The sequence below is a fragment of the Anser anser genome, assembly GCF_964211835.1.
Source record: "Anser anser genome assembly, chromosome: 17".
In the NCBI taxonomy this organism is placed as follows: domain Eukaryota; kingdom Metazoa; phylum Chordata; class Aves; order Anseriformes; family Anatidae; genus Anser; species Anser anser.
The window spans coordinates 3295036-3318046 of NC_139738.1; the positions used below are offsets into that span (position 1 = coordinate 3295036).

The 23011-nt window shown below is 45.7% G+C and overlaps 1 protein-coding gene and 2 long non-coding RNA genes across 3 annotated transcripts in view; 2 read left to right on the forward strand and 1 right to left on the reverse strand.

Moving 5' to 3' along the window:
- Positions 1–124: 124 nt before the first annotated feature.
- TTLL10 (tubulin tyrosine ligase like 10) overlaps positions 125–23011 on the reverse strand; it is a 32414-nt gene continuing 9527 nt past the window's right edge. Inside the window, exons 2-14 of the mRNA XM_083803077.1 lie at positions 16006–16171; positions 14984–15102; positions 14130–14250; positions 13397–13482; positions 13002–13173; positions 11985–12156; positions 10437–10577; positions 9449–9565; positions 5112–5205; positions 2884–4087; positions 2271–2369; positions 1606–1684; positions 125–1075 (exon numbers count right to left, since the gene is read on the reverse strand). Of these exons, the coding sequence (XP_083659203.1) occupies positions 3789–4087; positions 5112–5205; positions 9449–9565; positions 10437–10577; positions 11985–12156; positions 13002–13173; positions 13397–13482; positions 14130–14250; positions 14984–15102; positions 16006–16171 (1487 nt within the window). The 3' untranslated portion in view covers positions 125–1075; positions 1606–1684; positions 2271–2369; positions 2884–3788. The remainder of the gene's footprint in view (positions 1076–1605; positions 1685–2270; positions 2370–2883; positions 4088–5111; positions 5206–9448; positions 9566–10436; positions 10578–11984; positions 12157–13001; positions 13174–13396; positions 13483–14129; positions 14251–14983; positions 15103–16005; positions 16172–23011) is intronic.
- On the forward strand, positions 5071–6711 carry LOC310883172. The gene is made up of 3 exons (XR_014573352.1): positions 5071–5345; positions 6251–6526; positions 6603–6711. It is a non-coding gene; the product is annotated as an uncharacterized lncRNA (long non-coding RNA).
- Positions 12032–18953, forward strand: LOC310883173. Its single transcript, XR_014573353.1, has 3 exons — positions 12032–12386; positions 13800–13923; positions 18526–18953. It is a non-coding gene; the product is annotated as an uncharacterized lncRNA (long non-coding RNA).

Consider the following 23011-nt stretch of genomic DNA (forward strand, 5'->3'; position numbering starts at 1 on the left):
CACAGACACAAAGGGATTCTTATGCTTTACCTCGTAAACAAATGTCTTCTTTGTGTGATCCACGGAAAGAATCAGCAAGTGTAAGGAGGCCAGCACAACGTAGCGCTCACACATCTCCTGTTGAAATAAGATCAGTTACATCTTTCCTCTACAACATTTCAGTTTCCTAAAAGGAAATTACATCTCTCCAAACCTCTTCACCTCCCCTTGCTGCCTGACAGGTGTCCGTGCTCAGGAGCTCTGCAGTGTTTAACTGCTGGGCTCTCTGGCACCCGGTCACAGTTTGGCCGAAGCTTTACGTCACTAATTTGTCATTTTTCATCGTCTTGCCTCGAGGTGCTCTCTGAGAATTGGCAAACCAGACCATGGCATTCCTGAGAGACAGCGAGGTTTTGCTGTGTGCATGCAGTCAGATAAACAGGGCTGTGTGGCTAGAGAGGCGTGAGTCCATGGCAGAGCTAGAACAGGTCTCGGTTCCTCCTGACTTCGTCACCACCACAGCAGTGACTGTCACAGTCTGATGGTTTCACCACTTGCCACTAGCACCCGTGGAGATGGCTTGATCGTCACATGGACTAATTTGAAACCGTAGTGACCTTATCTCTTTGGGGAAAAGCGTAAAAGAAACCTCTGACAAAAAAAAAAAGGACGTTTTTGTCAGAATGAATTATAAAAAAAGTCATGCTGCTCAAGGAAGCGGCTGTGAAATCCTTTCAGCTCTTGCTGGCGCTGGTGAAAAAAAAGTTAAACTTATTGGCATTAATTCCAGGGAAAAAAAAGGTCAAGACAAATTGTGGCTTGGGTGTTGCACTGAGATTTGACAGTAGTTTGGACAGGGCCTGTGAAATCCAAATTTAGCCAATCTTTTCTTTCTCAAGGCAAAAATCCCCTGCGTATTACCCTGTGGTTGTGGTGCAAGGATGATTACCTCCATGTGGTAACTCCTCAGAAAAACCCGGGAGGACCAAACAATTTCCCCGAGAGAGTGGATGTTCGTCCCTTCCCAGCCAGTGATGGGCTGGGTGATCAACAAGTGCAGCAGTTCCTCCCGTGTTCTTCCCCACAGTGCTTCTGCCTGGGAAAAAGCAAAAGCAACAAGCGCTTCTTGTAATCTTACCAGGAATATCCTGAAAAGTGAGACAATTAGAGGTGGGAAAATTGAAACTAGAGTCAAGTGATGCTGATATATAACTAACTAGCTAAAAGAGAGGGAGGGGGTGTGCTTTTTCTGCCCAGACCATGGGAGATTGGGATGTTGACTTGTATGTGTGAATTTGCATAGATCTCTTCTTCTCTCTCTGGGCATGTTCTCAGCAATGGTGATAAAACATGGTCCCAGGAAAAATTCCCCAGCTGACTTGTGCTGACAAACTTTCATGCATGTGGAGTCGTAGAAAACAAGCTGGAAAACTGTGCGTGGGCCTCAAAACAGACAGGACTGCTGATTATTTGCTTTCAAAACAAAGGGAATGTTACAGCATCTGGCACTTTACTGTAACACAGGACACTGCATCAGGATAAAGCCGTGGTGGGTGAGATAAACGGGGCTCTGATTTCTTCCTTGGTTCTGCATATGAATCTTTGCTTGCGTGACCCTGCTCATACCTCTTCTGTCTCCGTGGGGGTTGCAGGGTCCTTAGGCTGGAGGGATCCCTCGCTCTGGCCGTCTGAGATGGACCACTTTCTGAAATGGAAGAGAAGATGGAAAGGCATAGAAAGGTACTTGCAAGTGTTGTTTAAAAGAGAGAGAGAGGGATTTGTGCTCAGTCAGCAGACCGATTTATGGATTTCTGACGTAATTTTTGTGTATGCTAAAATGTTCTATTTTAGACTTGAGGACTGGCTGGTAACAGCTCAGTGAACTCTAGGGGAAAATGCAGTAGATGCAGAATCAGAAAGCAGGCATGTCAAGGAATAACAAAGCGGAACCTTTGGGAAAGATAATGCTGAAGGCCCCCTCACATTAAACAGAAACTATGGCCTAAATTCATCAGAGCACTTAGACTCCTGGTTTTCTGCTGGCTTTGTGTGGGAAGGATGATGAAGGCACTCTCAGTGTGCCTGCCTGGATGGGCAAGGGAAGAACGACCCCGTTTCCTGGCTTCTGGTGAAATTATGGAAGGAAATGTAGCTCAGCACTTGGCCTGGAGTACAGAACACTTAGGTGGTATGATAACAGTCCTCACAGATGTAAAAGACCACCAGAAAGAGGAGGGGATTTATTTTTTTCCTTCTGTTTGTGGTAGATAAGGTAGAGACAATGGCCTTACCTGCATTAGAGGTTAGCTACTGGGGAGAAACCATGGCTTGCCTGGGACACTGCCGAACCTTCATCACTCGAGGTGTTCAAGGACAGGCTAGACAAGCATCTGCCAAGCAAGATTTGGGAAGAGCTGAGGCTGCTCCAGAGGAGGGAGCAGGGCTAAGGGCCTCCTGAGCTTCCTCAGGCCTCCAGCTGCCTCCGGCGTGTGACACCGAGTGAAACCTTCTGTTTCCGATGAGACGAGAGCAGTGCTCGCCAGAGCCCCAGGGCTTGGCTGTGGTTGTTGCACAAGCAGAAAGAGCGTTACATCCCTGGCAGGGGGGAATATCCCCACCTGCAGGTTCTCAAATGCCGACCCTCTACCTTAAGAGACTGTGACACCTAAGGGGACCTTAAGGAGAAGTAGGCAGGCTCTAGTTAGAAGTCCTTGACATTTAGCGTTACTGTAAATACTATCTAGAAAAGGGGAAGAAGCAAAAGCTCTTTTTTTTTTTTTGCTTGTATTTATTTATTTTTTTAAGGGAGCCATTTGGCAAGCCAACACAGACATCAGATTTCAGTTGTCAGCACCTTTCTGTTTGATGGTTGTCACTTCTCACACCCCCAAAACTGCTTCCTACCTGGTCCTGCCTGTCTTCAATAGCTCCACCTCGTCCTGGCTTGCTCCTGCAGACCCAGCCTGCCTGGCACTCAGGCTGCAGCATCCCATCCTCGGTCACTGGCTCCCCCGTCCCCAGGTGCTGGCTTCAACGTGATGCTGGCAGTCAGAGGATCGCATGAATGTGCTTGAATGGCATCAGTCAGAGTAACGACAGGAGGGGAAGGAAGCACGCATGCACCCTTCCACTTGCTGCTCATTTACATTCTCCTTGTGTTAGCAGCAGCAGCATCTGAGATGTGAAAGCATTTCCTGTTGGTTTTAAACCTCTCGCCCCCCTCCTTGTCTCCTTGGTCCCCCAAGCGTCACTGCTTCCTGCTGAGATGATGGCCTTGATGTGATAAGCATGTGCTGCTCTGTGGTTGTCACCTCAACCAAATGAAAAACGAAAGAGACTCTTAATATAACACGGTTAAATGTGCAAGGCACAGCTGGGGAGGGAGGGAGTTATGGGACCAGTGGGGGGGGTTCTGCTGTTGAGCCCTGGCTTTAGTCTTCGCAGCTGATCTCCCTGCCTTTCTGGAGAATGACTTTGTAAAAAGCTTGGCCGGTTTCTGGCTTGCACCTGTGAGATCAACATTGTTTTTAAAAGGGATGGTTGTTAATGTGGTAGCGGTGGTCTCATTTTCTGTAATTTTTCTGTAGTTTCTGGCTGGCTGCTTTCTGCAGAAGAACGAAACGTATCATTGCTGGTGTTCCAGTTCACACCTTCTCTTTATACCAGCTGAAAAAAAAAGAGCAGGACACGCACAGCACATAGAAGTTTAGCTTTTATTTGCTTTTTATGTTTGAAGTTGTCAAAACCCTCTTGCTCTGTAGTGGCTCAGCGTGTTTATCCACGGTGGTCGAAGAGCTGCACGTGTTAGGTTAGGAGACGGTTTGTTGGCAAGTCTTTTTAGGCAACAAGGCAACTTTTCTTTTGGAGCAACCGAGTTTTTTGGAAGAGGCGTCCATCCCTTTGGTGGGGCTGTGCCCAAAGTAGCTGGCACTGTCCGTGTGTGGCCGCAGGTACCGTCCCATGCACAGCCTGGGTCTGAGCTTCAGGAGTTGCTTCTGGCCGAGGTCCGCGGCATCCTCGTTGTAGAGCAGCACGAAGTGGCAGCGTGTCTCCAAAGGCAGCACGCTCCGGCCTTTCAGGCACTTGTTGAAGATCTCGAGAACCAGATCTGGAAGAGAAGCCTCAGTTACGAGGTGGTCTGAGCACCCCGGGGGCGACGTGCACCCGAGCTCATCGTGTCTGCCCACGAGGCAGCTGCGCACGATGCAGCTGTGTGTGTGGGCCAGGGGGGAAGTGGTTTCCAGCCTGTGATCTGTGGCCTCCGTGGATTATTAAGACAATGAAAATAAGAAAATAAAGACACAGCCCCCATGCTTTTCTTGCATTCGCTTCAGCCCCACTGGCAAAACTTTAGGAAAATGGTAGGGAAAATATTATATAGCTGTTGACAGTGCAATACAGAATATGAATAACCCCCCAGAATAAATGGAGATATGTACAGCAAGGTAACTGTATTTATGAACGAAAGCATGAGTAGACTGTCACCAATACTTGTCATGCAGAGAGAGATGCTCCCTTTACTGCTTCTCTTTATGCATACGGTGCTATCACCAAAAACCAGGGGCAAAAGGGACCTTGAGGGGCCTCCTGGTGCACCCCTCCAGGCAGGACCACTTGTAGTTAAGGTACATCGGGCTGCATAAGGGTTTCTTCTGTTTTCGTACAGTTCATGTAACAGTTGTCAGCCGAATTGGTGAGGCACAGTGGGAGAGCTACAGCTGCACTGAGCACTGCTGCGGCTGTGTAAGGCACGTTGCACAAACTGACCTCAGTTCTGTGCATGCAGAGCAACAAGCATGGAGAAAATGTGCAGGTGCACCTACAGGGTCACGTATGAAGAGTTAGTCTTTTGTACATATATATATAAGAAAGCATTTCTAAAAGTAATTATAACAACAAAAATTAGCCACTTATTTCTTTCTAATGGAAGCATGGCTAATGAGAGCTTAGATTTTCTGGGTCTGCACCGTGTAGAAATTTCAGTGCTTTCCATATGACAAGCACTCAGCAGCAAGATATCTTTATTCCAAGGCTATTTCGCAGCTACAACTGATATCAACAAGGATCTCCTCTGACAAGCAGCAGAGTGATATCATTATCTGCTCAGGCCACCCTGTGATTTCCTCGCTTACCAAGACTCTCGTAGAGCACAGCGGGGATGATGTCTCTCAGGACTTTGCAGTCGGTGTGCAATGCGGGGTTTGCGTTCATCTCCAGAAGCCAGACCTAGGAAAGATGAACGTCAATCAGGAAAGCGGGCTGGATCCACTCAGAGTCACAGCAATGCCATTTTACTGACTTAGCGAATGCCTGGAGATGTAAGAATACAAATAAATCCCAACAAGATCTCCTGGCACAAAGTGCAGGTAAGACAGCATTTTCAGAAGGACTTGAATTCAATTTTGCATACATTTTGTTACTTGGGAACAACACTACATATTTTTTGTGTTTCCAGCTGATAGTCTTTAGATTAAACTCCTGCTCTATAGGCGTGCAGGGGCACCGTGTCTCTTAACATACTAATTTCTGTAGTGGTTTTGAGTTGAGTTTTTTGAGTCATGTGAAAGTTACAAGGAATCTAGGAATCGTGTTTTGATTTGGGGTGGAAATGGGGTCAGAACCAAGCAAACGGCACTGAGTTCTCAATCAGCGCTTGGACTTGATTTCCTGGGTAAGCTTTGGTTTTAGGTAAAAGCCACAGAAGATACTCATTTTGTATATCTACACAAGTTTCATCTCTATTTCCCTTTGACATGGCAAAGTATGCAGCTCCTAGCTGCCGCATGTGATGGTCCAGTTACAAGTCTATGTGAAACCAAACAGTTGACTTGAATGTAATTCTGTTTACTATTTCTTTTCCCTGCCATGAAAGAAACTCATCTGTTCACTTCCTGCCTTCGCCATATGGTGCTGCATCTTGTATAGAGGACGTATAGGAATTACTTGATTTATTTTTTCAGGAAGGATATTTAATCATGCAACAGCCCCAGGCTGTTTTAATTGAATTTTTAAAACATATATTCTCTTTTTTTTTTCCTTTTTTTTTTTTCTTTTTTTTTTTTTTTTTCCCTAAAGCAGCAATGAGTGTGTCTGCAAGTAGCTGTGAATGTGGGTGGTAGATTTTGGCAACGTGATAGCTTTCACTTTGGCACTTTGTTTTTGCTGAGAATAAAATACAACAATAATTTTCGCTTCTTTGAAATACTGTATTGGAACAAATGAAAAGACTGATAAGTGAGGGTGGTGAAATGTCTTGTGTTTTTTTTTCCAGAGGGGAACTGGGACAGCCGCTCAAAAATAACCTGCTCTGCAGATGCCAACAGAGGGCACCTACGTTACATTCATTTTTCTTGGCAAACTTTCTTCTGAGTAAATTTCCTTTTTCCTATTAAAAGTTCATAAGGTTTTCTGCTGACAGACAAACTCAATGAACCTTTATAATTGCCTTGACTAGGTTTTGGTTCCCTCTCCTTCAAAACAAACAAAACTTATGAGCAGGAGGAAGTGTTCGCATCTATCAGACTGCGCATCTTTTACATTGTGCTACGTAAGTGTTTCACAGGTTTTTAAAAATGCTTTCAACAACCAGGACAGGTTAAGAAATGCTTTTTGTTTTATTTTAGGGAAAGCAGAGAGAATAAAGCCAAGATCCAGCATATCCATGTGACTACCTGCAATGTTCATGGGGAGCTGTGTACTGTTAAAACACCTGAGCCCCCTCCCTGCATCTGGTATGCAGGTGCCTTGCTTCAAATTTAATAGCAAACACATGGCAAAGGAACCAAATGTAGAACATATGCTCTTGACCTCCTAACCGTACTTTATCCTTTTTCTTTAGGCTTTCCAAGTGACGAGAGCAATATTGGTGCTTGGGCAAGCGGTGCTGCTCTGGATGCTTCTGGTGGTGATGAGGTTCCCGCTCCCTGGAGCCCGCCAGCACAACTGCACTTCAAGACATCACAGGGAGGCTTAAAAGCTTTAAATAGTAGAATTTTTCCGTAGGCCCTCAAGCAGCATGCCGGCTGCAGCCTCTAAGCGCATTGCACCGGGATCTGAGGTCTCACTCCTTGTTCTTTGTGTAGGGCCAGATGCAGCATGAGCAGTTCCTGCAGAGGTTGGCTGGAACGTGCTCAGAGCCCCAAGCTATCCGCAGCAGGGCTGCCTTGTTCTGCGTTCCTCTAGCAGCAGGTGTCCTGGGGGCCTGACCTCTGGCTGGAGCTTTAAGCAGCACAGAAATGCCAGTCGGAAACAGGAATAAAATAACTTCTGCGCCTTGTGTGGAGTGGGCACATCCAGCTCTGCAGCATCCTTGTGGTCCTGGGGCGAATGAAAAGCGGTGTCGTTCCAAGCCAAGGGACCAGCCCTTCTTTAGCAAGGGATTTGAGAGTTATCTTTGTTTTCTGTACATCTATCACAAATTGGCAAATGGCTTATCTATATTCTGTCTGTTCTCTCGTGATGGATAGCTGAATCCCTTTATGGCTGATGAAAAATTTACACATCTTATCTTCCCAGCATTTCTTTGGAGAAGCCCTTTCGCACTGCTGATGCAATGCTTTCTGAAAACAGGTTCCTTGGGCATTTAAATGACAGTGTCCAAAGCTGTGTAGTTGTATAGGGGCTTGGGCATTTATAATACAAAACAAGGAAGCTCAAAAAAAAAAAAAAAAAAGAGAGAGAGAGAAAGAGAAAGAAACGGTAACAGTAAAACCACATCCATCACTTTTTCTCTCCTCTTCAAAGTACTTTGTTCTTCTCAGCCTTCATACGAACATGCAAAGCTCTACAGAAAGCTGTGGTTTCTCTGCAGGCCCAGCTTTCATGATTTGTGCTTCTGGGAACTCTGAGGCAGGAAAGCACTTTCCAAGGACTGGGCCAGGATGCTGCAGAGTCTTCAAGAATTATTAGGAGTGATGCTGGGGGCATTTGTATGTCAGATAAGGAAGAAGGAAGAGCGTGAGGAGCTCTAGGACAGAACACAAGACCACGTTAAATCAATGTAAAGCAAATTCTGCACATGTCCTCAAATAGGATGCCAGGGAGCATACGGCTGTTGTGTATTACAGGTGGAGAGGGCAGGATGTCAGACCAGGAATTGTAATGGTAACCCACAGAGGACTGAGAATTCGCTGCACAGAGCAGTGTTAAAAAATAAAAATGTTGGTTTATTGCTCCCCAGTGGAACATGGACGAAGCTATGCTTAAATAAATGCCTACATTTCCACTTTACCCACTCTCAAATGCATGTTCCAGGTTCCAACTGACTCCATCACCACTAAGCATCCAGAAATCCTCCTCATTCTTACTGATAGTACTTGTCAAGAAACATATTTTATTTATCTCTCCCTATGTAAAACGCATGGGGATGTAATGATCTTTAAATACTCAAGTTTTTAACTAGCCAGGTAGGGACTGCCACAATAGAGTGACACTGGATCTTCTATTCTACTTAAAGTTTACACAGCCGGGACTTTGCATGCCAACATTGCAAAAGACAATTGCCTCTGAAATTCGAGAAGCACCACTTTCTGTGTCTTTCCCATTTATTCCTCTTTGCCATTGACTTCCCGGACAAAGGAGGCTATTGTCTGGGCGCTGCATACATTAATTCCATTCTTTCATAGGGTTTGCTGTTCCCACTGCCCTTTGCTGGAATATGTTTGAGTTCCTTTCTGCTTTAGCAACAGCAGAATCTGCCAGATGGCTTTCTGTTATGTTTAGATCAGGTGGGTTTTGAAGGCCTGCCTGCTCTGAAAGCAGCTCAGTCACTGTATTTAGCATTTCCCTTTCTTCTGGCTTTTCTTGCCTGACTTTCATTCACTCTTCACGAGCTTGAGCTGTAATTCTAGCAGGTTTTATAGACTCGGCGGGCTAACCTATTGCTAAATGCTAAACCCACAATGAACGTGGAGGTGCTGATGCTGACATGGAATCGATAATGACTGATTCTGCCGTGTGCCGAAGGCGAGTCCTTTCCTGGATACTCAGCTCGTGTAAATCAGTATACTGCACGTGACATTAGCGGCATTACAAAATCATTTATGCTGGCTGATTGCCTGTCATGTTTGGTTTCTGGAGAGAGAAACAACCTGAGCGGGCATTAAAATTCCAATATGTTTGCTATCAACTGAGTGGACATCACAATGCCCGTGCTTCTCAATGTGAACTCCGCTTTACCAAGAAAATTCTGCACAGAGCAGTTTCTGCTGCAGTAAATATTTTTCTTCCCCTCCTGAGCTGTTAATGCCAGCGTTTCTCTGTGCAGTAGATGTTCAGGCTGTATAGGCGCCATGTCTTGATGCTGGACAATGGAATTGGGAAAAAAAAAATAAATCCTGCACTTCACAGCTGGCTGAATGTCTGCTCTATTTAATTCCTAGTGCCAGAGCCTTTGTCAACCATTCTATGCTGCTGGCATTAGACACCTGGCCAATATCATACTTAGTATTTGGCAATATTTTAGTCATACCTTGAAGTTTTCATCGATTAAAAAGTCGCAGCCAATGAGGTCAAAGTAGCCCAGTTTGCGATCCAGTTTGTGCTTGGCCGCCAGGAAGCACTGCAACATGATCTGCTGCATCCTCTTCTGAAAGACAGGGAGCGGGGATAACTGATCAGTCAACGCCAAGGGCACGGGAGTGACTGCAAATCGCTGCTGTCCTCCCGGTTTAGGGACATTTTTTCTTCCCCTGCCTCTAGCAGCGCTCGTCTCTAGACTTGGAAGGCTGCTGTGTGTTAATACTCTATGCCCGTCCACTTTGAGTTGATGAAGTCCCCTCTTTAAATTGTTTCTCCAGAAATTGGTTCCTGTAGGGATGTCAGCCCTTGTCCCTTACTCAGAATGAGCTGTTTGTGCAATTTTTAGTGATGATCTTTAGCGATGCATCGCTAGACTCAGGCTGATGAGATGATGTCTCATGAACTCAGATAATTTCTTTGCTGTGTTTCCTCTGTGAGACAGGAAGATGGTAAGAAATCAAGGCAGCTGAGTCTTTCATCTCTCCTCCGTGAGAGAGCTCAGGCCCTGATATGCTTTTCATGTGGCAAAATTGTGTCAAAAGTGAAGAGAGAGACCAAGCCAGACAGGGAGGAGACCACTGTAAGTGTAGTCCCTTTGCAGGCTAATAGGTCTCTCTGGTGTGTACCTTGGTTTTCAGCGCAGGACCACAGCACTGGGTGAGGAATGTGAAGGACAGAATTGCATTTTTATGCCAGGATGTACATTCACGCTCTCCTTAACAGCAGTTTACCCATTTTATTAACCACTAAAATTAAACTCTATGTGTCTTGACTTCTGTGTTTATCATCTGCAGGCAAATGGTTACCATGGGACCATCAATACCTCCTCGCTCGGTGCATCTGTTTCCTTAGGGACTCCACTGAATTGAAGGTTTTCCTCCCTCCTCCAGTCACCCTAATTAGGCAGACTCTCACACCATACACTCGCTTGCACTCACAGTAAACACGGTGAGAACCCAGTCCTTGGGGAGGCCGTCGGTTTTCGTGAACTTCTCATTAACGTAGCTGTTGAAGTGCTCCATCCGCCAAACCGTCTCGTCTTTCAGCTGGCTGTACAGGGAGTTCTTCTTCTGCATGTACTGCGAGGCGGGGGACAGAGCAAGGGGAGGGTTAGGTTTCTGGCAGACATCAAAGCACCCCGAGTTTTTCCAAGGATCTGGAGGTGGGAAGAACCCCAGGATCACGTTATTGACGTGGAGGGAAGACAGCCCCTCACCAGCAGATCTAAATCTGAGCAAGTACACTGGGAGTCACTTATAGCACTGCCCCAGAGACGTGCCTGACACATGGACAGCACGGAGACAGCTATCCAAGCTCTCTGTCAAAGCAGTGTTTTCTCTGTGTGCATGTATGATGTATCTGGATCAGTGCTTGGCAGATGGGCAGAGGTGTTTTCAAACCATAGTCATGATATTCTTTGGACTAAGCCTGGTTCCAAACGATTCCTCTCTTCCACTGTCTCATTAACCCCTAGGTCAGCTGGAGCTTATCACTCCTGGGGTAGGAGGGGAACAAGGGCAGAATCAACTGTGACTTGAAGCCTGGCCTTTTACCAGCTGCTCCTGCAAATTTTGTTTCCCTCCTCCCAGCAGGAACCTAGGTAATTTATGTTCTGCTAATAAACACCTGTCCTTTGTTTAATATCGCTTGTGCCATGGGATCCTACCCAAGCACCTGAATTCCCGTGTGGATAGCTCTCTACCTGAGCAAACAAACTATTCCAGGAAAACAAGCGGCATACTGATAACAGCATATATTGCAGGAAGCAGCTATAATCTGCTGTCCTGAACTGTGCTCCTGCAGGAACTGTAAAACTCCAACAAGAACTGAAGTGGGCTTCTCTCATAGCTCCCTAATGCATATTTTGCCCATTTTCAGAACACAGGGAGAGGGGCTTTAAAAGCTGACTGTTTTCTCCCTTCCAATTCTTTTCATTCTCTTCCACCAAGGTCAGTCCTAACTACTGAAGTGGCTCATATGAAGGAAAAAAAAGCTCAGGTAGTTTTAAATAAGAAAGGCTTTTATTTCGTATGGCAAGAGGTGGGATGGGAATATGTGCCAAAGCAGTCTTGGTGCGTAAATCTCATTTGAGAAGCCAAGGTGGAGATTTAAGAATGATGGCTCTTGGAGATCACATCTGCATCTTACATCATTATGATTATCACATTAAGCACAGCAAAATCCTTTAAGATCAGCAAAATCCTTAGCCAAGACTAAGGCTCATTTGTGCTAGGTAGCCACAAAGGCTTCTTCTCTACAGATATATGGGAGAAAAATGTCAGGAGGACGATGTCCAGGGAAAGAAATTGTCAGCATAAGCAGAAAATTGGTCCATGGCAGAGAGTACTACTTCTGTTCAGCCTCCATTTCATGGGTGCACAGCTTTTGCATGCACGAGGCATATTTTCAGCCTTTCAAGGCTTTTTCTGCTTCCCTTCTCTGTAGTCCCTCCTCCCCTTCTTCTGAGCTAAATGCACGTGGTTTACCTGGTTGGTGAGATGAACGGTCAGATCGTCAGACATGGCGTCGTAATTGGTGCAGGTCAGGCGGACATAACCCTGGGCAAAAAACAACACGTAGGGTGCAGTGCAGGCAATGAGGAGGTAAGACCGGACATCGAACTTCTTCCCTTCCAGGAGCAGAGGCTGGTGGATGTACCTGTGAGGCCATTGCAAGACATGTCACCAACAGGCAGCCGTAATGCACAGCAGTTCAAACCTCACCCCAAACCCCACTGCCAGTTCATTTTACACCGCAGAACAAAGATGTTTGTTCGTCCTTGTTTCAACATTCCTTAAGGTGAGTGGCAGCAGAGGGCGCTCAGAAGAGAGGCCAGAAGTGCTAGGAATGGATTCTGGAGGAACAGAAGCCGTGCTGAGTCTCAGAAGGTAATTAAAGATTTACTAATATTTACTGGAGAATACAGAAATTTTGTCTGAACACAAAGAACCCTTCATGAAGCACCCTTGCTTTTATTGCCAGTCTGATGTCATCTGGGAATTGTTTCCTTTTATCATCAAAGCTTGCTGGATGCCCACACAAATACCAAGAATATGCTGTTAAAACAATTAGTGCTAGCAAACAGTTTTCAAAGGTGCATGGAGTCTCGTTATTCACAGCCTAAGCCAGTTCCTTGCTATTAGAAATCAAGATGAGCACTGAGGTAGGGTAGCTTAAACTAGTCCCTAGTTTAAATAACTTCATGCAAGGCTTTTGTCATGTACAGAAAGGTAGCACCTGGCCTTTTGAAGCCCTGCTTAAATTTTCAGACAAAGGCAAGCTCTTTCTGATGGCAAAGATCTGCCTTAAAATGACTGAAGTGCAGATGCAAGATGGACTAACCAGAGGAACAGCCTCTCTCCCACAAAATGAAATCCCGTATGTCGATGGGAAGACGTGGTATAAATATATTAAACACCTACGGAACAAAATAATGCACTGGGGCTAGTATGGCTTGATTAAGCACACTGCTCACACGTGGATTCCCGGGCTTCGATCTCTACCTTTGCACTATTCTCGCCTGGGGAGCCCTGCACTGCACCCTCTTGCTGGGCAGGTCTCTCTCTGAGCTGTGGAGCTTGGCTTGAAGGGTGTTGGCAGCAGCGGGATTTTTAAGGAGGAAAATTCCTCGACCTTGGTTAGAGCAGCTTGGTTTGCAGATCCAAATCTGTTCTTCTGCAGAGAGAACGAGTCTGTTATAGCGACCTGAGGGGTGTGAAACACCGGTATGCCAGTTCGTGGGCTCTGAAAACTGCTCGCTTCAGCGAGTGTGTGTATCTGCACACACACAAACATCACTGACGGACATCAGTGGTTATTACTGTGGCTACATTAACGAACTTCTTAGAGGAACACATAGCTATTTAAACTGGTTGCTACCATGATGAAGACAATTCACCTTTGCAAATCTCAAAAAAGGCATTTCTCTCATCTTTTAAGTCCAGGCGAAAAGATTCTGGGAAGAATTCTTCCATCTTCAGTAACCTATGGGAAAATCAAATACAAGTTGAAAACCCTATCCAACATGTTCATTCCGTGGTTACTTTCTGCAAGGATACTTGCAAGACACTTGAGGCTTTTTTCCTTCTTTGCAGACATTTTTTTTTTTCTTGAGCTACCTCATCCCATACACTTTCAAGAATATATTTTAACCTTAAGACTTTCTCCATACACTCATTTCTTTTGAAAACTGAGATGGCTGCAGGTAACCATGGTATAGGATTGCTTTTTTTTTTTTTTTTTTATGGATATGTCAAAAATAGAGGACCAGAGATAGCAATAAACTGCTTTTATATTTACAGTGTCTCTGCCACAAGAGGTTGTGACCTTTCCAGTAGGAGAACACACCCAAAAGAGGGGAATTATTGCAACCACTATCTTTGGAGACCTGGCCTTTGTATAACTCCAGATATTTCAATCTTTAATGTAGGTACTTTGGAGGAGGGGAGATGGGAGGATTAGGGGGGAGGGTGGGGAGGATGATTTTTCTGGACAATAAGGAAAATAAAACACCATATACTTTGTGTCCTGTACTTTTATGCATCCAGAAGAAACTGTTCCTTTGTTTATGTGCACTCACTTTTGCTTGGCATAAGATTTTGCTCAAGGTTCAACTAAGTGAGAGTTCTTACTTGGAATTAGAGCTCCTGCCAACCTTTTTCATCACCCGCTCTTGCTCTCTCAGGCAGGATAAAAGCCCTATCTTACTGGTGAGGACTCTGTTGTTGGGAATCTGGTAGAGAAGCTGTTCACCTGTATGAGGAAAAAGAAAAAAAAAAAAGCTTGTTCTCATTGTCCCATGCAGGAGAACGTGGAGGATGAAGCTGACCTGGTCGCTGCTGACTCTCACTACTGGTGGGAGAGGTGGCTGGGCCCTGGGAAGTCAGGATGCACTGATGGGACCGAGGGTAGAGAGCAGCTCAAAAAGCTGAACGTCAGCACGGCAGAGCTGTTTGGCTTTTAGGGACTCTCCTCTCCCTAGAGATATCCAGGCCTGGGGTGTATGGGGTGACCCATCTTGAGCTCTGCTGCTCTTTCTACACACGCACCGTTCCTTTTCTCTGCTCGCCTGGAAAAGGCCGTGTGGCTGCCCCTCGACGTGGGGCACTCTCTGCATGCAGAGCTTTGCGAGGTGCCAGAGCAGGCTGCTCGCTGCTCCGGTGCTGCAGGGCAGCCTCGGCCCCACTGCTGCCTGCGGGCTCGAATCCACGGAGGGAGGGCCGCCTTTCAGAAGTGATTATGACGCTTTGTGTTTAATTCATTTCAATGGTATCTTTTCTCCCAAAGCTGCTCTCTTGTCTAAAACCCTTTCTTTAATCACCATGGCAATCCAGCTCCGATATCCCCGCCGAGGTCTGCCAACGAGTTGAGGTTACCTGCTTCTCCTACCCCGCAGGTGACCTCCTCCGCCCCGGGAGTCACAAGTCCAGCATGCTCAAGTTTTTCCCACTGCCCTCTCCCACTCAAGACCCAGTGGCACCTCTACCTTCTTTGAAATGGTAATAGGTCTCTCGGCACTTGATCTCACACCATTTCAGCGCGTAATCCTGTCTTCTGTTGTCATAGATACGCTGCCAGCCTCTGCGCTGGCAATAGATGCTCACACTGCGCATGGAAGACAAAATAGCAAAGTAGCCTCCCTTCCAGTAACAAAGACTTGCTTAGCTCCTGTCCCTTGAACTCCTTATAGTTTTCCCTGGGAGCCTGACCTAACACCCCCAGGAGCCCCTGGGTGGGGGATAAGGTGGGAAACATTAATTAGGACGGCTGCAAGTGGGCCTGTATGCTAAGGACGTTGTGATTCTGCAGCACTAATGAGAACTTGCACCACTTCAGCAGGGTTATTTCAATTAGGATGCGCGAGGTACCCGTGGCATAGGAATGATTTGCTTTGCGGTCCAGTCTTAGTAAGGCACCTCTCTGCCGAGCAGCACAAGGAGAGATGACAAGTAGCAATAGAAAAAGCTGTCTGTAGTCAAAGCTATGGAAATGCAGCAAGGAGCGTGCTGTTTACAGCAGCCATTCTGTGCTGCTTGCTGCTGACAACGTCTAGAGAAGAGTGTCAGTACACTGGAAAGGAAAAGATGAAACTTCTGATCCGACAATTTTCCTTGGGTAGAAATCTCTTCTTATTTTTTTGCTTGTTTTGCATTTAGCACAACAGAATGTTGATCAACAACAGTGGTGCCTAGCTCTGGTGATGATGCTAGCAGATCTGCTACGTGGAGTATCTAAGTGATTTTTGTTCAGCCCAAACAGAGAAACTTTCATTAAATAAACAGAAGTATTTAGTTTCTTTGCATAGAGATAGCAGTTAGCTATTTTACCACAGCTATTCTTCCAGTAGGTACTTTCCATTCGAATTATTTTTAAACCATTGCTCGTGTGTGTCACTCCAAAAAGACACCAAATAAAAAGGAAGTGATTTGATGCTAATAGCTGATGTTGCGTGCTTTCATGTATTGTCACAGTATTCTTCATATGAATCTGCTGAGAGGACCTACTTACAGTCCAGCTCCATTGGATCCACTGATATAAAAATAAGGTCCTGGTCCCTTTGGCACCTCTCGTATCGCTTCTTCTGGCTGTATTTCTCGAGGGCATGCCTTACCACATATTCTGGTCTCGTGAGGCTTGGCTTCATCAAGCTCCAGTTCAGAGGTGGTAGAAATAGCTGCAAAAATGAAAATTGAGAAACTTCAGATGATCTGGGATCTTCTCCATAAAATGCACATGTAAAAAGGCAGCTGCTACAGAATAAAATACTGTAAGGGATCACTTAAATTGACTTTATAGCCATAGCTGGGGCAGTCTTAATTCAGAAATTATTGCGAACGTAACCTGATGGTGCAATCAGGTGGTATATTAGGTGGAAAACTGCCATAAACTGAGCAGAAATCAGCTATAGGAAAGCCTTACAGACTGCCAGGTCTTGGAGTGGGGGGCAAAAAAAGAAGGGCAAGAAAAGCCTTCCGAAAAGTGATAGCCATACATTGTACATTGAAACAGATTTCTTTAATTTTTTAAAGCCAACAGGAATTTTGACGAGCCCAGGATGTGACAGCTCTGAGGTCCCCGACAGGCAGCCACAAAGTGGAATGGCATACGTGAATTGTGGTGACACTGACTGAAGGGGTGGGAATGAAAAACACCCTGCTTCAAATTGGAAACTAATCATGTCAGAGCTTGCCATGGTTCTGTTGCTTATTCTCAGCTCCCAGGGCTCAGAAGCTGATGAATATGTGGGACATAATCATTTTTTCGATACGAAGTTAATGGGATCTGCCTAATCTGTAAAGTGCTGCTGTGTCATTTCTGGAGGAGAGTGAGAGTGCTTGTATCTGGCTTTAGAAGTGGTGAAAAGCTTTGACTTGCTGCCCTTCTAGGAATGATAAACCAGGCTGAAAATGTCAGTTGCAGATATTGCTCTTTAAATTTTTTTTCCTGTATAATACACAGCAAATGAACAGCTTATGACTACTTGTATAACTCACATTTGGGTTACTGAGGCCCAGATCACTGGCCAGACATCTACGAAAAACATTTAAAGGCCTAACACTTCCAGGGGCTGAGAAGCTATGCCTCCATTTTCTCTTGCATGTGCACAAAACCTTTGGGAGCAGTAGAGCCTGGGAATAGACAAAAAAGTCTCCTCCACCCTAGTGCTGCTCCCCCTGGAACGGGGCGGTAGCAGGGAAGGAGGGAGCAGGAAGCCAGCAGATGACAAGACGGGAGTTATCTACCCTTTGGACTGCTCTTTTATCATTTTCTGTATTACATCCCGTGATTGTTTGAGTAAAACCTACTAACTCAGTGACAAATCTCCTTTAAAGCGGAGCAAAGGTATTGGGCGTTGCTATCGCCCATGTTTTACAAGCGTTTCTTTTATGTCTTCTTTGAGCTCTGCTATGAATGGAGTGCACCAGGTGCAGCCCATGCAGTTTCCCACCAGGCTCACACACGTGGCTCAGTTTATTTTGGAATACACAAAGTCTATTGCAAACTCTTTGAGGCAGGACCCACTTGAAATTTCTGCTTCTACTGGCCACCAAGGGGCTCTGACAGTAAAAGCCCTTAGCGTTGCAAACTACAGCATTCTCCATGCTATTATACTATTATTATGCTAAGTGTCAGGCCAATTAAGTGGCATGCAGGAGAGCAGCACAGCTCAGCTGCTTGCGGCACGTGGAAGGTTGTGCCTCCCCGCCAGCTGCTGGCATCTTTCACCCGAGGTTGTTGCCCTCCTTAGCACCGTGGGGTACCGTGCTGCTCTTGCTATTCGTTAAGATGGGAATGTGAATATTTATTTATCTATTTTTAACATTTAATTGCTTGGTCACACCTTCCGTATGAGCTTACGTCTCTTTTAGCATCCCTCTCCTTGCTTGGATTACTAGGAGATCACCTGGTTTAAGCAGTCCCATTTATCCTGGGACGCGGGCACACGAGCTATCCTGCAGCGACCGCAGTGCTCCAGGATGCTCCTCCATCAGTCTGCACACGTTCGTGTCTCTCCCTCTCTAATCTTTATATAGAGTCCCAGGGGATGGGAGCCTTTTATCTTCTTTGCTGTCTAATTATAATGTCCCGGTGTTAAAGACAAACTTCCAGTTCATTGAATCTGTTGATAGGTATTATTTTAGCATCCCTTCAGCCTTCATCTGCATGTTTTGCACCTTCAGACAGCTAATTGCTAGCAAGGTAAGTAGAGCCAGGCATACAGGGGGCATTCCTAGTGCCTGGCCCTGTCCATTTCACCTCGGGCTGCATGCCCAATCAGCACAGTAAAGCTACATCTAATCATCATCTAATCATCATCGGACAAGCACTACCCTAAAGCTTTCCTTTTTATTAAAAAGGTGTTCATTTGGGAAAAAAAAAAAAAGCGTATTTTTACTGCCAATGCATGGAATTCAATTCAACAACAAATACATCAGAAAAACAATAATATTGTTTTAGTCATTGTAAAATTTATGGTATTACAGCCAAATTATCTCTTAATAAAAAATCTTTATTTTTTTTTTTTAGATGAACTGTTTGATACTGGATGGGTTGTGTTTTTTTTTTTTTCTTCATGTTTTCAACAAAGCAATTACAAGGTAAGCATAAAATATTTTAATTTCACTAATGTTTGCCAGCCAATATTAATAATTTCAGTCTTGATTTATTTTAGAAGCAAAGCGACTGATTTACATTCACAGGGTTTATCTGCAAAGGTATAAATTATGTGCAGTATGCCTGCAATCATGCCACGGGTTAGTGGCCAGCACATTAGTTGGTGTAAGAAGGTGCAGCTCACTTCATATTGGTATCAGCCCAGACCCTGGGCACAGGATTTGGCACAATTAATAGAACCAGGGGTGCAAGAATCACCTCTGCCAGCTGATAAGGCCCGAGCACGTTGCTGGTTCCTTCCCTGTACTGCAGGGCTGGTGTTCTTCTGCCTCTTGGGGGGCACGGAGGCCATCTCGGGGCCCAGTCTGCAGAAGGAAAGATCGTGGTCAGCCCCTTGGCCAGCGCCACCGGGGGTCTGGGACGGCTGCAAGGGGCCCTCTCCTTATTCCTATATGCAGTAGCGTCTAGTTTCTATGTACAGCTTCTGGTGGGGGGCGGGGGCAGATTTCCAAGTCACGTCTGGAGGACAGGCCTCAAACATTCACTCCAAACGCCATAAAACAGATGAAAATGGCTGTTGAGCTTATAGCTGGGCGCTGCTGCCATTAGATGACACGAAGAGGTTTCAGCATCTTACTGATAAACTGCTCCGTGCCGTATCTCCGCCGAGATTAGAGAGGCATTCTGCACAGCTACGACTTTTTGCCTTTCAGCCCCTTCCCTCCAGGCCGACACGGTGTTTTTTGTTAACAAAAAATAGTGGGAATTCTAACCTTTGCTTGGCAGTTTCTAAATGCTTTTGGAGAGCTTTAACTCCCTGTCCTTCCTTCAGTTGGGAGAACTTGCACTTGGCTTCTAGACAGGCCACGAACAGCTCCTAAAGTAAAAAAACGTCCCATGGTGGAGCAGGTTCGTGCTCCGGAAGAGTGCAGGCTGCCTTCTTTCATTGACTGAGGGGCGGTGGAGCCGCGGCAGCGAGCGGCGGCTCAGAAACCCAACCTGCTGCCGCCCCGCGGAGCTCGAGATGCCATCGCGGAGGTCCAGGCAGCCTTCGGCACTCCGACCACGGGCCGAGCTCCTAGCAACAGCTGCCTGGCTACTGCCGGTAACCACACCGAGGGTTCTGGCTCTAAAAACGCGCCAGGATTTCCACAAACACATGTGGTTTCACATAAAGGCGTCCAACGGCAGAGCTGCTGAGCAAATCGGCGCGGGTGGCGGAGCAGAGCTGTGTGACGGAGCCAGCAAAGCCAGCTCTGCTCCCGAGCGGCTGCTGCCCGGCACGCTTGTGCTCGGTCCTCTGTGGCTCTCCTCGATCTTCTGAAGGTCTTCAGGCTTCACTCTTCTTGTGCCACCTCCAGACAGCAAACTGGGGAGGCTGGTTTCATCCTCCCCACTGCGCAACCACCGATAGGACAAGGGGTTAAATACCAGAATATATAGACTTTAAATATCAGAATATATAGACTTTAAATACCAGAATATATAGACTTTAAATACCAGAATATATATACTTCATCCATAATGTGGCTTTCCTGGCAGTTCACGTAGCTCAGCACTTTGTTGGACAGAGTACTGGAGTCGGTCCAGTACTGGGGGAAAGAGTTGCTAACGGGGTAAAATTAGTGCTCTAAATCCTCCTGCTCCTTTAGAGGCAAATCTTTCTGCAAGCTCCTGAAGAGCATCTCAGAGGCCAAAAGCGAAATGCTGAATGCGGCAGCCCTCTAGAGCCAGCCAAATCCTCCGCGTGCCAAAGGCGAGGGTGCTGCATTGCCAATGATTGGCATCATCCTGCAGTGGCACCCGGTGCTGGTGGGACTGGGCAAGGGGCTCAGCCCCAGCCAGAGGGAATCCTGCCCATCAGACCTCCCGGGACGTGGGCAGAGCAAGCTGAGGCATAAAAGACCTAAATTCAAACATCCGTAAAAAAATAAACAAAAATAAAATAGATACAAAAATACGTAATGTGAATTAACTGACGAATACAGAGATTTCTCCTGGAATTAGGTTATTGATTCCCTTGTAAAGTTTTACTGTGCCACTGAGCTACTGCTGAGCTGAGCCTACAATAATGAGGGATTAATTGGATGTAAAGGAAAAGAAAGGGAAGGCAAGAGGAGAATTCCCCACTTCACCCCAAACCTCATAAATTCCTACGTGTGAGTCAATGAGTCTGAGGGTGCTGGGACAACTGTGGGAAAGGAGCAACTCCATGGTTTTGGGTCCTTCCCCAAAATAAAATCCTAACCAAGCAGAGTGCATCCATTGCTAGTTTTGTGATGAAATGAACCATTATATGACTTTGGCAAATTACTGTTTCTACAGGAGTCTCTCCCCACTACCCCCTTTTTTTTTTTTTTTTTTTTAATATTGAACTGTCAATTGTCTGAATGCAGTGAAAAGTGGCTAACACAATGGGACCTTGATTTTTTTCTAGCAGCTGTTGTGTGCTACCAAACTAGCAATAATGAAGGGTTTTGACACTTAACAGAGCCTCGGTCAATAATATAAAGATAGAAAGGCCTATTTAAGTAGCCTTAAATTCCTCTCTAAATACAGATTTTTCTGTCCTTCAGATGTAGGAGCAAAAAAATAGCTTTTTGTGTGACCTCGGCTAGGTATGCAGGAAGAGTTGGGTCATCTCCAAGGTTAACACCAGAAGATAAAGCCTGGAAAGGTCTGCATTTACTGCCAGGCTTTCACACTTTCGTTTGCAGGCACAGCAGCTCAGTTACTGGTCTGCACGGAGAACTTCGGCCACGTCTGCCTGCAGCACCTGAGCTGCTGAAATCTGCTCTGCGAGGAGGGGGAGCCCCGGCCATGGAGCAGCTCCTCATGATTGAGCCCGCAGGGAGGAAGAGTGAAAATCCAGCTAAAAAAAATTAAAAAAAAAAAAATATATATTATATGTATTGAAATTTCTCATGTAGTAACAGCCCCTCTGACCCAAAAAAAGCAGGGATGGGAAAAGCTGCTGGCAGGTGGGATTTGGCACGGCTTCCATCCCGCTCCGCGTTGGCCCAGCATCCTCCAACGTGGACGTGCCAAGGCAGCATGAATACGCTGGCACTCCTCCCCGGTGTCACAGTGACCTTCAGGAACATTCTCCGCCTGTTCCGCACAATGCCCCAATTAGCTCCAACAGCTCCTGCAGCGCAGGGCAGGATCCTGTCCTCGCCTTACCTTCCACCTTCCTGGATTACCTCTGGTGGCCAACCCGGGCTTAATCTCCCTGGTCACACCGAGAGAGAGAACAGCGTGGGGTGGGAGGGCGGCCGTGTTGCAATCTGCACCACGGCAAATACTTTCAGTAAACGTTACACCCTCTAGGAAATGTTGCCTAATTGCAGAAGGGGAGCGGCCGACAGTTAGGGAGCAAAACGTGGGCTGCCTCGGTTTTCCTCTGAGCGCGGCGCAAGGAAAGGGGAGAGTCATTACCAGAAATGGTTCAAGTATTTATTTCTGCTATGTCTTTTGTGATCCTAACACAGGCGATTTTACATGGACTTTGGACACCTGGTTTCCTCCCTGTTTCTGTTTGAATATATATACATATATATATAAATAATGTGCATTCATTACCAGAAAAGATTTAATTTTTTATTTGTACTATGTATTTTCTAATCCTAACACAGGTGATTTTACATGTACTTTGGTCACCTGGTTTCCTGCCTGTTTCTTTTTGAATATATATATATATATAATGTGCTAACCTTGTAATTCTAAGAAGGCTGTGACTTCTTTGGAAGGGACGTCCATTCCCCTTCCACCCACCTGCAGGAATGTAACACAGCGAGGCCTCCGAAATCTGCTGAGTTTTATAGAACTTGCCCAATAGGCTTAAAAGTCATTAGAGTAAGAAATAACAGCCCGAGTGATTGTATAATCCTTATTATGCTGGAAAACCAGGCCCAAAAAATACCGTGCAATAGAAAAGAATGCGTGCTGCCAGCACAAGCAGTTATAGATATGCTAAGACAGCACATGTTTAATTCAAGGTGGTTCTTCTGCCGAAGGGTTTCTGTGACATGATTTGCTGCACAAACAACATTTGAGTCATCTGTTTCGGGAATCACACAGTGGGGCAGCTTGCTGCTGCGTTTTGTCTGTTTAGTGTGTAAAGGCGGGTTGTTTCGGTGCGATCGGCCCATTTGCATTCCACGTTTCCCATCCTGTGGGAACCATATGAGGTTCAAGTATAAGGAGCTAGTCCCTTGGCTATGAAATATATCAAGATTTGTATAAGAAATATTTCTACTATAGTAGATACGATAATACGGTTATACAGATACAATGATAAGGTTATATTTCTTTTCCAAAATTCTCATGAAATCCAAGCTACAAAAGCAAGGTGTGTGGTACTAAGACAAAATTTAAACCCGGTAAAAATTAGAATACT